The sequence below is a fragment of the Ictidomys tridecemlineatus genome, chromosome 6 (genome assembly GCF_052094955.1).
Source record: "Ictidomys tridecemlineatus isolate mIctTri1 chromosome 6, mIctTri1.hap1, whole genome shotgun sequence".
Taxonomy (NCBI): Eukaryota; Metazoa; Chordata; class Mammalia; order Rodentia; family Sciuridae; genus Ictidomys; species Ictidomys tridecemlineatus.
In genome coordinates, this window is record NC_135482.1 from 187,188,251 (window position 1) to 187,203,917 (window position 15,667).

Below are 15,667 nucleotides of genomic sequence, written 5' to 3' on the forward strand. Positions count from 1 at the left end.
TTGAATACAAATATGTGCTGAATATGTTCTATCTGGCTGTAGTTTCAAGTGTATATTTAGAAAATTTCTCTTTTCTAATTAAAGATGGGATTTCTATCTCTGCACATTCCTGGAGTCAGTTATGAAAATAGATTAGAATTTTTTACATATTAAAATGAGCCCTGGATTTTATAAATTTTTTTCATTTGTACTGTAAGATAAAGGATATAGGGAAAATATGTCTAGTTGGGAAGTTTTCCTTTGTTGTGGAATATTGACCTTTCTGTCCCATTGTATGACCTTGGGTGTCTGTGTTTTATTTCCCCATGGAAATGTATTTGAAGATGTTCAAAAGAATCAGGTGCCTGTGACATGAGGACACCATTGTCTGGTCTAATTCTTTCCTCTCTTGAAATGAGCATTTTGAGTTGGTTGTACAATAGCATTTATTAAAGTTTCTCTAACTTGCATTCCAGAAGGGACTTTGAGGCTTGGTAGACAGAACTTTTCTACTTCCTTTCACTACCTTCATTGACTTTGAAGAGAACTATATCTGTTAGCCAGCAAAAATTTTTCCACCCGTCATGCGTGTGTCTGTGAGTGTGTGCCCAGATGGACAGGGGTGACCAGTGACATGGCTTTTCAAATATCCAACAATTAAGATAAAGTTCCTAACAAGTTAAAGTCTGGTCTTGCCTCAGCATACACACTGGTTGCATTCCTGAAAAATTCAGTCATACTAAGACTGTTCAGATTTTGAGAAATAAAAATGAAACTTGAGGTGGATGTCTTTGAAGAACTAATGTTGATTCTGGTTAGATGCCACAGAAAGAACATTTGTAATCTACTCCTAAATATGTTCCGGTTGCAGTATGTATAGCTATGGCTTAGACATGACTATCCCCTTGATAATAAGCAAGAAAACTGCAGCTCAGAGAGGCTAGGAACCCTCACACAGCTATTCAGAGGTGAAGGAGGGACTAGAATACAGGGCTGAAAAGTTGGTTCTTATCCCTAAGCCCAGTAGAATTTGCAAAGCACCATTTGATGTCACTTTTCAATAAATCAAAAAGAAACCAATACAGAAGGGTCTAGAAAGAACAATCCTTTTGAAGATATCATTTCTGTTGTCCTCCCCACTCTTTCTTATTGATAGGCTGATCAGGTTCTTTACGACTTTTGCAGGGCAATCTCTACACTGTATTTTTCTCGGTCCTGTGGGAAGGCTCTGGTTAGGAACCTCTTCTCCACAACTGTGATTAGTGATTACAGGGCAGTGCTACACCCCACTCCTGGAGGTCAAGTGGCTCTCAGCACCAGTGCTTCAGCAGGCGGCTCCCCCAGGGCCCTCTCCATCCAGGCGTCTGCCTCCCATAGGCTCAGGATGTGGCCGCGCCATTGATCGGCGGAGAGAGCACATTGAGGGTTATTTTAAATCGGGCTCTAGAAATAGAGGTGAGGATGCTCAAACATCAGGTCCCTCCTGGGAAGGCACATTTATTATTTTTTTAAATATGTTTATGAATAATTTTTTCATATTTAAGAATTTAAATATCAATATAGGAAACCCAAAGAGTCTAAAAATGAGAAGTAGGGAGGTCAAGGAGATAAGGGTTCTTTCTTGTAATTAGATTTATGCAAAATAAAATTAAAGACCTCGTATGAATTACTTAGTGGAGAATGAGTCCTTGACTTTCTGACTCGGGAATTGGTTTGCTTTGCAAAGATCCTTTAATCGGCTCTCTGGGAGGCTCATGTCTGGCAGGCAGCGAAGATACCAGAGCTGACCAGAGTAAACCCAGAGGGGCGAGCTGGGTGTGCGTTGCAGAGATAGCTCCCTTAAGGCGGTTTTTTGGATTTTGATCAGTCTCAGTCTCAAGACGGAACACAATTGATGTTTTTCCCTTCAAAAATGTACAGGCAATCTCAAAGTATTGGTGCCATGGGACACCTGGCTCCACAGCCGGACCTTGTCTGAGGATGTGGAATGGAGGGCCATCTCCTCTCCTGGTAGAATGAAGAGCCAAAGCTTCCAAACTGGCTTGGCTGCCTAATTGAGCTACTGTCAAAGAATGTGAGCGGGCAAATCTTTCACTCAGTCAAAAGCCACAGCTTTCTGAAAATTTGACACCTACAAGAGTTTTAAATATATTTTAAAAAATGAAGTGTCATGTAAGTAAAGACCTTAAAAATCATCAGGATTACTTTGCAGAGTGGAGTAGCCAGGCCTTTGTCATTTCTGGAATGGCCACAGAACCTCATGTCTTTTTCTGTTTGCTTAATTATTATTGGTGCTTTAATCTTACGTGCGTTAGTGAGAGTCATGGTGACATATTTGTACATGCACATAACATAATTTGATCCCTTTCATCCCCCAGTCCCTCACTTTGGTCTCCGCTCCTCCTTTGCCAACCTCCTTTTCCTACCTTTCTGGTGTCTCTTCTATTTCCATGAGATAACATTTTTCCCTTTTTTCTCTTTAGCTTCCACACATGAGAGAGAGAACGTACAACCCTTGGCTTTCTGAATCTGGCTTCTTTCACTGAACAGGATGCTAGTGCCATCCATTTTCCTGCAGATGACATAATTTTGTTCTTCTCTATGTCCCCTCATTTCTTTATCCTTGAACTTCAATCCTGTTTTTCCTTTAAAGACAGTAAGGCAGTGACCCTGGGTATTTTTTATAGCGTGCTCTGTCTGAGAAGATGGGCAGTCTACAAAGCAGCCCTCTGACTGAGGACCAAGCTGCTGGTCACCAAAGGCCATCAGTCCCTTTAAAGTGATCCTCTGTCAGGCAGGGGTTCACAAAGCCAAGCCCCACCCACCCCTACCAAAGGCTTGCTGCATTCTGCGTGGAGTCTTTAAAAGGACCATGTATGATCCGTTTTGTACTTGTTAGGAATGTCATATGATCTGTTTTCTAACTCTTATGGAAAAGTCTTAGCTGGGACAAACCTCAGGTGCTTTCAGTTCATTTGGTTTTATTTTGTTTTACTGATCAGACACAGCCACAGGGGGAAGCCTCTGGCAGCCTTCCTGCGATTACTTAGGTGGGCATCAGTGTCTGAAGACCTACAGGCAACCCCAGAGAGGCCATCTTTGTTTTTTTCCAGCAATGCCCAGGTTGCCCGGCATAGGGCAGGGCAGCAAGGGGTGCTGATTATGGTGATTCTCGAATTTATGCATCAGTCATCCCAGAGTCCTGTTTAAAACAAGATTGCTGGGGCTCCGTCCTAGAGTTTCTGATGCAGAAATTCTGGGGTGAAATCTGAGGATCTATACTTCTGCCAAGCTCCCAGCGGATGACCCACCCCCAGCTGGAGCACTGGGCATGGACAGTCGCTGTGCTGAGCATTCTGGCTTTTGAGGCTCACATCATCACTCACATTGGGGCAGCTTCTCACCCTCAACCTGCTAGGCAGCAGGACAAGCCAAGGGCAGCTGCTAGAAGGTTCCTACAGCTAATACTGAAATTCCCTACTCAGAGCATTATTCCTTTAGCTTAGAATTTAGTTTTTATAAAAATGAGAATGTTCTTTAGAAGAGGACCAGGAGTTCACTCAACAAACATGCGTGGAGTGAATTCTACAGACCAGGCACAGAGCTGAGCTCTGGAGACTCAAAAATAACAGCCGAAGTCTGTTTCACACACACAGCAAACTCTCTAGGAGTTTACATTGGGGGTAGGGAAAGCAGTTGGATAAATTAATATTTACAGTCCTTGTGAATTAAGGAATAATGATATCTGTTTAAAAAATAATTACCAGGTGGTGTTAAGAGATGGGATATAAGAGAAGGAATCAACAGTGGCTGAAGGCAGGCCGAGGAGGGAGTGCTGAGTCAGGATGCAGGGGGGGACAGCTTGCCAGGTATGAGTCAGCACAACCTTCAAGGGCCAGCTCCTCTCCTGTCCCATGCCAGGGCTTAGGGATGCAGCACGTTTCTGAACACTAGCAGAGGTGGCAGGAAGGGCGGGCTAAAGGAGAAACTAATACCAGAGAAATAATGAGGGCAGCCACTTCCAAATCTCTCCCAGGTTCTGCATGGGAAGGGGCTAGGTAGGGAAGGGTGGTCTGGGATGTTGGAAATAAAAGTGAAGAAGTCAATAGGAAGAGAGGAGAGGAAGGTCGATGGAAACAAAGTAGCAGATCTGAAGGATGAACTCATTTAGAGATCTGACTACATCAGGAGGAATCAAGCCAGCAGGACTGTGTGAATCGTATGAGATGAGAAGTGTTGTCATATAACATGATCCACTATAGTAACCATTTACCAACTCTGTGCATTCCTTAAATAAGCTACCAACGCCAAATATACACAATGAAGCTTCTTAAAAATAAAAAAGACATTAGAAAAAATGGAAGCGCAAGCAACCCAGTGAGAGTTTAACAGAAAGAATTGGTAAATATAGAATTAATTTCTATTCTGCAGCCCTAGGAACCTCTCTGTGGCTTCCCCTGGACTACAGAATAGACAAGACCGTTGTGACAGATAAGGGGCCTTGGTTCTATACAGTCAAACCTTTGACCTCCAAGTCATTGCCTTGCTCCCAAGGACAAGTACACCCTAGTCAGAGTCCTGGTCCTCCCTACAGAACTGCTGTAGAGAGAAGGAAGCCCAAAAGTACATTCTGTCAATAGATATTTATAGAGCAACTCTTTGTACCACCTTGCATTGGGACAAGTTTTTACAGGGTACTCAGACAGTTCCCCTATTGGTCCTTCATCGTGGCAACCATGCCAATATAGGCAGGGAGTATTATCAAAGTTTTACAGGTGAAGAAGGCGGATCTCAGAGACATTGACTTACCAAGGATAAATGACAAGGAACCTTGGCAAAATGAGGGCTTAGGACTTTCTACCTTTCCAGAAAGTTCTCTATTGGTTGATAGGCTAAGATATCACCATCAACGGAAGTATAAATGTGAACGTATATAATTCTGAATTTTCTAGTGGTAAAAAGGAGCAGGTGAGATTAATTGCAATAAGATTTCACCTAAAAGTTAAAATATTATCCATTTACCCAATACATAAGATATTAATAAGATATCATCGAATTCTTCAGATTTGGTGTATATTTCACACTTAAGGCTTATCTTAATTTGGATGCGAAATTTTCATTAGAAATACTTGACATGTTTAGATTTTATATTGATTACAATAGAAACGTAGGCTACATACTCAAGGTGGCCCAATCATATGTGAAAGTTTCTGATAACTGAACTGAGGTTCAGGTTTAATTAGTGAAGAATAAGATTTACAATGATTTACTTAGTCCCTCTAATGGAATAGCCACAGGTAGCAGGTGGCGGTGTCACCTGAGCCATCGCCCTTCTTCCCAGGAACTTGCAGACTGGCAGAGCCAGGGTTTCCTTAGGCTCACGCTCTTGACAATATGTGCGGCTTTGGTCTTCCCCATTCTTACCTGTTTTCATCTAATTCAAGTCTGCTCTGTCTTCCTGGTCCCCATAGCTCCCTGCCTGTCCTCACTTGTGACCGCGCGGGGGAGGCAGTGCCCCTGATAACCGGCTTCAGACCTTAGGCCAGGAACAGAGAATGAGCTGGGAGAAAGAGTGGATGCTCCAGAGGACACCATAGCTATGGGTTTGCGTGTGACAGTATGCACACCCTTTTCCTCCCAGGACGTCTTTGACTTACAAGTGACTGGGCCGTCAGAAAGCTTGGTTGCCCCTATTCTTAAATGCAAGCTTATATTAATGTTTTATACATGGAATCTAAAAATACTGAACTTGCAGAAGCAGAGAGTAGAATGTTAGTTACCCGAGCCTGGAGGTCAGGTGCTGGTCCAAAGACATAAATATCAGACAGGAGGAATCAGCTCAAGGAATCTATTGTGTATTATGGTGACCGTGGTTCATAACGAGGCATTGTGTTCTTGAAAATTGCTAAGAGAGTAGATTTTAAGTTTTCTTACCACAAAAAAAAAATACAAGAATGTGAGAGAATGCATATGTTCATTGGCCTGAAAATCTACAATGTACACACATTTCAAAACATTGTGTTACACTTGATAAAAACATAGTATCGTGTCAATTAAATAAGCAGTGTTTTGTAAAGGCACATTTGTCTTGATACAGCCTGGCTCTCAATTTATGGTTGAATTTTTATTGTAACTAGAAATGGAAATCTGTTTCTCTAGGTGTGTGTGGGGGGGGAGTATAAGCTAGTGGACTGGATGGCAAGCGTAGCCCTGCGTGGTTTTTAGGAATAGCTGAGCAGCCATTCAAGCCGCCTGGGCATATGTTTGCCTACTTCCTTCCTACCCCTGACGTGTGTCTTTGAGGATGAGCTTGTACTGTGACCTACCTAGGACTCCGAGAGTCTATGTGGCATTTTGCAGATATGGATGAAGCCCCATGTGGTTCGTGGCCCATCTCCCCGACACAGGCACAGCGCTTCCTTGGCGCTCACTGCTCTCCCCTTTGTTCTCCGTGGGGGTTGGAGGCGGGTGAGGCGGAGAGGAGGCAGGTCCAGGCTGGTCTATGAAACCTGAGCCCGAGTGAATTTGACTATTAAACTCACCTTCTTAAGATCCCAGACTTATGCTCGATGGTGTAGCTGCAGTGAACACACACCACCCAGCAGACAAGCCGGAGCCCGCCTGGCTCCCTCAGATATTTTATAATTGAAGTTAGATGTGCGTCACAGCTCTCCACGCTGACAGCTTCCTTAAGCGCACTGACGTCTATAACTTCTACAAACAAGTAAAACATCTGGGGATGAAGTAGCCTTCCCCACCAGCAGCAGGAGAAGTCTTGCTAAATAAACAGGTCATGATCTGATAAGCTGGAGAGATACCATAGGGGTTCCTGCCCTGTCGGTGGCGGATGAGACACAGGAGTGCTCGAAAGCCAGGGAAAGGCCTGTTTGACAGTAGAATTAATCGCACATAACTTTCCTAGCCTTGTAACTCCGCATCGTGTACAACCACAAGAGTGGGATCCTAAATAAAATAAGTTATACTCTATGTATGTATAATTTGCCAAAATACATTCCACTGTCTTATATAACTAAAAAGAATAAGTAATTTTTTTAAAAAGCCTGTTGGGCTTGGTTTCCCCACAGTTAACTGAATCTAATTGATCTGGGATCCCCCCACCCACCCTTTTTCAGGAAACACTTGAGAACCACTTAAGAGTTATCACTCTCTAAACTAACTTGGACACAGTCATGCATCCCTTAATGATGGAATGCATTCAGATAAGTGTGTCATTAGGTGACTTCATCATTGTGCAAACGTCATAGAATGTCCTTAATGACCTGGAAGGGGCAGGTCATCACTGGATGTGGTCTTGTGATACAATCAAGAGATGTGTGAAGTATGAGGTGTTTGAGGATTCTGGTGGCATAACACAGCATGCTGTGTTACAATAAACATTTTCTATAAGTTGAAGGAGTACACTTTAAAATAATGATTATAGCATATTCAATCCATAAAACGGTAACATCGTCATTTATTATCATTATCAAGTATTAATGACTGTACATAATTATATGTGCTATGCTTTTACAGCTGGTATGCAGTAGGTTCACATCATCATCACACCAACACATGAGAAATGTCTTAAGTAGGATTTTTTAAAAATTTAATTTGTTATATGCGACAGCAGAATGCTTTATAATTCAGAATACACATATAGAGCACAACTTTTCATATCTCTGGTTGTAACAAAATAGAGTCACATCCCTCGTGTCTTCATACATGTACTTAGAGTAATGATGACCATCGCATTCCACTGTCTTTCCTACCCCCTGCCCCTTCCCTTTCTCTCCCTCCCCTTTGCCCTTTCTAGAGTTCATCTAATCCTCCCGTGCTCTACCCGCCCTCAACCCCATTATGAATCAGCATCCTTAAATCAGAGAAAACATTCAGCATTTGGTTTTTTGGGATTGGCTAACTTGACTTAGCATTATATTCTCTGATTCCATCCATTTACCTGCAAATGCCATGATTTTATCCTCTTTTATTGCTGAGTAATATTCCATTGTGTATATATACCACAGTTTCTTCATCCATCCATCAACTGAAGGGTATCTAGGTTGGTTCCAAAGTTTAGCTATTGTGAATTGTGCTGCTATAAACATTGATGTGGCTGTGTCCCTATAGTACGCTGTTTTTAAGTCCTTTGGGTATTGTCCCAGGAGTGGGATAGCTGGGTCAAATGGTGGTTCCATTCTCAGTTTTCCAAGGATTCTCCACACTGTTAAGCAGGATTTTTTAGCTCCAGTATAATATCATTGGACCACTGTATGTGTGGTCTGTTGACTGGAATGTCATTACGACTATCATCAACTTCCAATCTTCACTCAGCTCTCATTACCTACACATTCATGTGGTATACATAACTTGCCTTATGTATTTGCTCCGATATCAAGACCGAGCAAATATATAAGGTAGTTTATGTCATATACACTTATTGAAGTTGATCAACTTTACTTATTCATGCTTGTCTTAGTAATCTTAAATTTTTAATGTTTAATAATTTTTATGATCCTTGAAAAAAGTAAGAAAAGCAAAATGCGCTGACTTTGGAAATCCAAACTAATTACATTTTCTGTTCTAAACGTGGTTTAACTCCAGCATCCCATACAAGAGAGCATTTTTAGATTGTGACTCAGTTAAAAATGAAACTGAACTCAACTAAAATGAACTTTTATTCATGCATTTGGCCTTCATTAAATCGGCCGATAAACATTTCTTGAGGTTCTAATAGAATCTAGGAGCTAAGGGACTTGGGATACAGAAAAGGAAAACTCTAAGAATAGTCCTTACCCTAGGAGTACCTACAACATGAGTGAAGATGAATATTGAACAGATACTAGCAGGAGAGGAAGCAGGGAGAGAGCAGAGAATAAATATCAGGTGGCTCCTACCTACATCCATCTGGAAGTTGGAATCTCTGTACAAAATAAGGAGCCCGTGTTCCATCCAAAATGACAATATCTTCATTACGTAGGAGAGGCACTTCCCAAATAATTGTTTATAGCATCCCCAACAATAAAACCCATGGCCTAAATGTGAAATTAATTGAGAGCCACAGTTCTAATACACTGTTTTGGCGATTAAGCACATTAGATTGAATTGTTTCAGAAGGCCTAATTATTGTGTCTGCCACACTCGTCTGTTTGAGTCATTCCTAACTTTTGGACTGCTGCCTAGATCACTCTGCAATACAGTTTCAGTTGCATGTTCTTCTTTTTTTAATGCACAACTTTCCTCACTCTACTCAAACCTCCAAGCTCTAACCTGCACTTTTACAATTTCTAGAAAAGAGCTAAATAGTTTGTTCAAGGGTCAATGCCATTGAGTTTGGGTATGAGTTGATTTTTTTTTTTAAATTATGTTTTGCAGGTTCATGATTTAAAAGTGCCTGTGGGAAGTTCCTTTTGCTGAAAACTGCGGCCTGGGAGAGCTTTTCATTTCTTGACGCTGACGTTATGAGCGGATGAAGATACCTCCGTTGTCTGACTTTGCCAATTGTTTAATTTCAGAGTTTACAAAGGAAGAAGGAAAGCTAAATTATGAACATCTGAGAGGCCTCTCTTCCAGCATCATCTACAGCTGTGAGTGTCAGAACTAACCATTTCCCAAGGAGTGCCATGATATTGAAGTCACTTTATTAAAAAGCTGTTGTATCTGCAAAACCATCAAGAGACTGGGACGTCGAGAGCCAGAGATGACACTGAGAGTGGTTTTATTGCGGCCCACAGTCTTCAGGTGGGGCATTTTGATTGATGAGTGACTCCTGCTGATACGTCCTCTCGTCACCATTTCCTGGATCGGACTTCATTAGGCAATTTATCACTTACCTTCAGACTTCCATGTGGGAGTTTTCACAACAGTAGTTTTGGAATCATTGGGACTTGGATTGATTTCACCACTTCACAGACACTAACGGAGCCCACAGTACTCTCTCACCATGGCTTTGAACGTTGCTCCTGTCAGAGATACAAAGTGGCTGACGTTAGAGGTGTGCAGACAGTTCCAGAGAGGAACCTGCTCCCGCTCCGATGAAGAATGCAAATTTGCTCACCCCCCAAAAAGCTGCCAGGTTGAAAATGGAAGAGTGATTGCCTGCTTTGACTCCCTCAAGGTAAGAGAATGGGTTTCACTTGTTGTTTCAAAGCCACATTGGGCTTCCAAAACAGAGTGCTTTACCTGGCCCTTTTACAGAAAGTGAACAACCACTTTTAGATTCTGTTTTCTTAACTGTGGTGACTTCGGGAAGATTTCATTCAAATTTGTTCATATCAGACACATATAAATTTTTTACACATCTGTGTTTAAATTAAAAATACATGATGGTGTATTTCTGGTCTGGCATGACATTCATGTACCCAAGAGTTTTAAATCAAAGTCAGGCTTGTGACAACTGAAGATAAATATTTTATTAACGTTTGATCTTCCGGAGGTTATGTAAAGGTGAAGAAATTGAATGTGTCACTTTCATGTGCCAGTTACTCTGACTTACATCTGGAAGAATTTTCTATTCTTGGGGTTCTCTTTCTTGACCAAGGGCTTTCTAAAATGCTTCTCAACCTGGCTTTCACTCTCTTTCAAAACAGTTTATGGCTCATAGAAATTAAATACGCACTTAATGCTTGGGAATCTGCCATCTAGTCTGTGAGTTATATAACAAAAGCCATGAACGGTATGCAGGTGACACCCTTGATGAGCTCATGTCTGGTAGGGACGTACATCAGCAAATAACTGCTGTGTAAGAAGAAAGGCACGTGCCTCACAGGAGGAGCAGAGGACTCTGCCCTGGGAGTCCACAGAGGACAGCTGGCTTCCCACATTTCAAGAGATGATTTCGGAGGTTGGCGCACCTGGGTTGTGTACTGAACGATCTAGTTGAAAGAAGTGGTATGATTTTGCCCAGAAAGCATCGAGGTTTATTTAGCCTTAAAATTAGGGTACTTTGAATTCCATATCATCTCAGCCTGTCCTAAGGGCATAATGATGTTGTTCTAAATAGAACCAAGTATGATAAACAGCTTAAAAACAGCTTAATATTTCCATCTCTGCAAGTCCTCAATAAGCTTACCTATCAGTTAACAAAAATTTATTTATGCTCTTGATATATGACTTGAGAACCTCTGTGCTGTGAGTTTACACAACAGTGACCTTGGCTTCTCTTTGGTTATTGAAGGGACTGGGCATGCATTTGGAGGATTTCATCTCATGTCAAGAATTATGTCTTAAAAGACTTATAAATCAAAATGTGTAACTCTAACTCTTAGAAATGTAAGACTTCCAAGATATATTTATGTATCTTCTAAAGGGAAACTTTGTCTATACTAAAAGCAGAAAAATACATCGATAGCTTGACAGAAATCTTTCAAAGGTAAAAATTTGACAAATTAAACGTATTATCTACATCATGAGCTGAAACTATTCTCTTTTTATCACAAAAGCTTATTAGACTAGACTAAAATGAAAGCGAGTAGATGGAGTAATCCCAATTCATATAAACTGTGTCAATGTAAGCTCACTGTACATTAGTATTTATTTTGCCTTTAGTCAAAGAAGCAAAGGTAGTCTGATTTGCCTCCATGATTGTCAACAATGGGAACATTCACCACAAAAGCCATGTAGATTTAAGCTGAATCACAAAAGTTTCAAGATACGGAAACAGGTCAGAGAGGAGAAATGAATTTTCCAAGTCATTCATAATTCTTTCATTTTATTAATTGAAACCTTCTCTGTCTGGATATTGAGTATTAACTATCATGATTTTTTTAGTTTCTTAAAGCTCTTTATTGTTTAAATCTAGTAGGGAATGTTGGGAAAATATTCCTGACCCATTAATACCACATATTTCTTGAGTATCAACCGGTAAAACGTCCCAACAAAGGTCTTGATCTGCATAATTCTTTACATTTCTGTGGATTCACCAGCTGCACGCTTGTTGGAGGAGTCCAATCCCTGGGAGCAAGGAATGTGAACAATCATGTTCAGCATAAAAAGTGTGAATCAAGCCATGAGCATATTGAACCCTATTCACGTAAAAATTATTTTGGGAAGTGTCCTGTAGGCCCATGCTCAAGAGTGGAAGGAAGCCTGGTTGTTCATTGCCTCAAGTTCTTGGTCACTTTTAGAACTGTAGAATTTCAGCTTACTTCATTTGAATGGGATATTACAGATTTTTCAAGTTGTCAAATTGAAAAAAAAAAAAAAAGGTAAAAAGAGCCTACAGGAAGAGGAGTAAGTCGGACCTGAGTCTATAACACCTGCTGGGCCTTGGGTGGTTTCACAAAGAGGAGAATACGCACCAGCAAAAATAGCTGAAGTGTGTGCTGTCGATAGCATCACTGTCATATTCGCTCTGCAAGTTTGTTTATATGATCAGAAGCCCTGGCAACCAGACCAACAAGTTAGAAGAGCCAAAAATCAGTAGCCAAAGAGAAAAATAATGATGATGATAACTGTGAAGCTACTTAACTTCATTACAGGTTGAACATCCCCAATCCATCCATCTGCAATCCAAAATGCTCCAAAATCTGAAACTTTTTGATCAGCAACATGATGCCCCATGTGGAAACTTCCAAACATGACCTCATCATGGGTAGCACTTGAAATTCAAATGTATATTTATTTAAATATTCTCTAACATTATCTTCAGGCCATGTGTATGGGTGTTTAAAAAGCATAAATGAATTTTGTGTTTAGGCATGGGTCCCATCTCTAAGGTAGCTCATTGTGGATATGCAAACATACCACACTTGGACAACTCCAAATCTGAAACACCCCTCGTCCTGAGCATTTTGGGTAATTCAATCTGTGTATTAAAATAGATAGTGTTGCTCAGGGGAGCCAGACTAGGTCAGAATGGGTCCAACAGACCTTGATGAATCCTGGCTGGGACAGGCCAGCTCTATCATTTGAGATAAGTTGTTCTATCTCCTTAATTTCTGTGTCCTCTTATGTAAAACTGATAGAATTCTCACTTCATAAGGTTACCTCAAGGACTACCTTGCCCACCACATCCCATGTTTTAACCCAGGGCTGGACGTGTTAGGGATGGCCATGTTGAGTCCTTCCCTTGGTAATGTATCCCAGTTCAGCCACTGATTGCAATGACTGGCTTTAAATGAAGGTGTGTCCAACTCTTCATATGTCCAAACTCAGAATCGACTGAATGGGTGGTAACCCCCAGTCTTATGAGTAATTCACAACATTAGAAGAACTGGGATGTGAGGCAAGTGCCATTTTTGGTTTTTTTTTAATCACAATATATTTTCTATGAATGCCATGAGGGATTAATTGGTATTTGTGACTGGGAGAGAATCTGTTGGCCTGTAAATATAGGGATGACTCAATTGTGAGCCTTTTGCCTTGTTGTTATTAGTTATTTGTATCTAGGAACGAAATTCCCAGGAGTACATGCTGAAACAAATTTTGGTTGTTGGAAGAATTTTGTTGAGGTCTTTGGTAAGGGAATTGTGCGTGTAAAAATGTTTTTATAAAAGAACATTTAGAAACATAGAAGAGTTCTTACAGTGGTATTTGTACATTACTCATAACTTGACAACATGCACATTGTTTCATGAGCAAGAAACTCCCTCATAGCCAAAGCCTCCACCAAGTGAAAACCCATCTCACATGGCTCTACCATCCGTAAAACATTTCCCTTCATAGTTGAAATATTTGATATTTTTTTTTCTTTCCAGATTCTCTTTCTTGTAACCAATAGGAATTAATCTGGACTATTTTGCAAACAGAAACATCTGGAAAGAAACACATGAATTAACTTCAATGCCTATCGAGATTAAAGGTTTCATTACTTACCACTTTCATTTTGAATGTATTCCTTTAAGCATTCAAATTCAAACTCAGCTTAAGAAAATGAAGCCATTTTAAAAATCAGATTGCTAATTTTGGTGGAAAATACTTGGTGCATTTGGGGGAAATTATTTAGACACTATTTAGAAATGTAGACGTAACATTTCTTAATAAAAGTCAGCTCAGAGAAAGACAGTGTGATTCTCTCCACACCTCAGTCAGGATGACGTCGTGTCTCTGTCCCAGGATCTTTCCGGTGGCTTTTTGTCTCGCACAGAGACCAGCAGGACAAGGTTGGCTTGGCCCTTGGCACAGAGCTGCTTCCTCCCCCTACCACCTGACTTTATTTTTACTGCTGCCCTCATCTGGTCCCTTCCAGGCCCCCAGATCCTTGCTGTCCCTCAATATGCCCAGAGGCTTCACCTCTGGGTGTTTGTACTTGGTCTTGGCTCTGCTTGGAATATTCTTGCCTCAGTTAAATGAACAGCTTGTCCTCTCATTTCTTTCAGGCCACTGATAAAAAAAAAATACCCACTCATTAGTGAAGCTTTTCTGCCATCCTTTATTCAAAGAGTGATATAAGCTGCACCTGGTCAGAATTGTGCCTGTTGGGATCCAGAGCCAAAGTCAGTGTCATACCCATAATAGGTGCTTAATAAATATTGGTCGAATGGTAGAGCATGTTCATCAGGCAAGTATCCATGCCTCATACAGGGCTGCAGTTCCCGAATTCATGGGGGGGGGTTGCACTTTAGGGGTGCCCTTCTTATCACAGTCCTCTATGTGATCAACACCCCTGGAGCTGTATGGTACATAACCCATGCAATAAGGTGCTATGGCCCTGTTGTTGGTATACCAGTAGATTTCAAAACCAGGGAGCTCAGTGCAGGAATTTGAAGGTACAGGTGTGACTCTCAGAGTATAGTGCGACATTGAAAAATTGACAAGTAAATCATTCGATTTTCTCTGCAGGGTAATTTGAGCTGCATGTGATGGAGAAACTGCTTTTTCCTACTCTGTTTCTAAATTTCCAAGATGAAAAATTTGAAGTTTTTGCTCATTTATGTATGGGAAGATGGCTATAAGCTCATGGCAAATAAAATGTAGTCAGTATTTGTGGATGACAATTTCAAAATTGAAAGTGATGTACATGAGGTATTTTGTGGCAGTCACTTGCAGAATTGCTTGAATATTTTCTAAATTACTCATCTGATGTGCAAATGTAATCTCAGACAAATTTTTCATTATTGATAGTAATCACTGCAGTCATGTAGAATTTAGTACATGTGAACATAGGTTCAAACATCCAAGCAATCCAACTTGTAATGGTGAAGAAGGAGCCTGACCCCAGGTATGTGTGGCTCCATCCATCCCTCCTGCTAACTCCTCTTACTGAATAAATCATTGATGTAATTAATTGTAAAATTCCTAATAGCTTAATAACATTCATGTTTAACACGTTTAGCATATTGAAGTGCAAAAAAATTCTAAAATAGAAGGGCTCAGGAGTAAACCTGTTTAGGTTTTTAGAAATGCAAATATTTTAAAAAGAGAAAGTGCAAGAGAAAGCAAGGCACGTGTTTCTGTGTCTGTATATAAATATTTTTCATCATTGATAGTAATTACTAGGGTTTTTTTTTGCATGTATGTGTAAATTGTATTTATTTACTTCTACGTCTGTATATAAATATTATGCCATCACTTACTGGATCTCTTCAGCTAAAATGTCCTTGGTCTGAGGTTTGGCCATGTGTCCATCCATGTGATTCTGGAACATACTCTCCTGCTACTGCTTCCCAGGGGGTTCTCCTTGTCCTTTACATCCTCAGTTCTCCTCTGACTTTACCTCCAATGCCACCGCTCCCCTCCTGTGCTTCCTAGC

The 15,667-nt window shown here is 40.7% G+C and overlaps 1 protein-coding gene across 13 annotated transcripts in view; it reads left to right on the top strand.

Annotated features, from left to right (window-relative positions):
• Mbnl2 (muscleblind like splicing regulator 2) overlaps nt 1-15,667 on the top strand; it is a 150,420-nt gene that overhangs the window by 38,363 nt on the left and 96,390 nt on the right. For 11 of the 13 annotated variants that reach the window (XM_040281665.2, XM_040281666.2, XM_013360597.4 and 8 more), the window contains exon 2: nt 9,352-10,093. In XM_040281665.2, coding sequence (XP_040137599.1) covers nt 9,920-10,093 — 174 coding nt within the window. In that variant the 5' untranslated portion in view covers nt 9,352-9,919. The remainder of the gene's footprint in view (nt 1-9,351; nt 10,094-15,667) is intronic. The other 2 variants (XM_040281660.2, XM_078016232.1) reach the window with 1 other exon arrangement.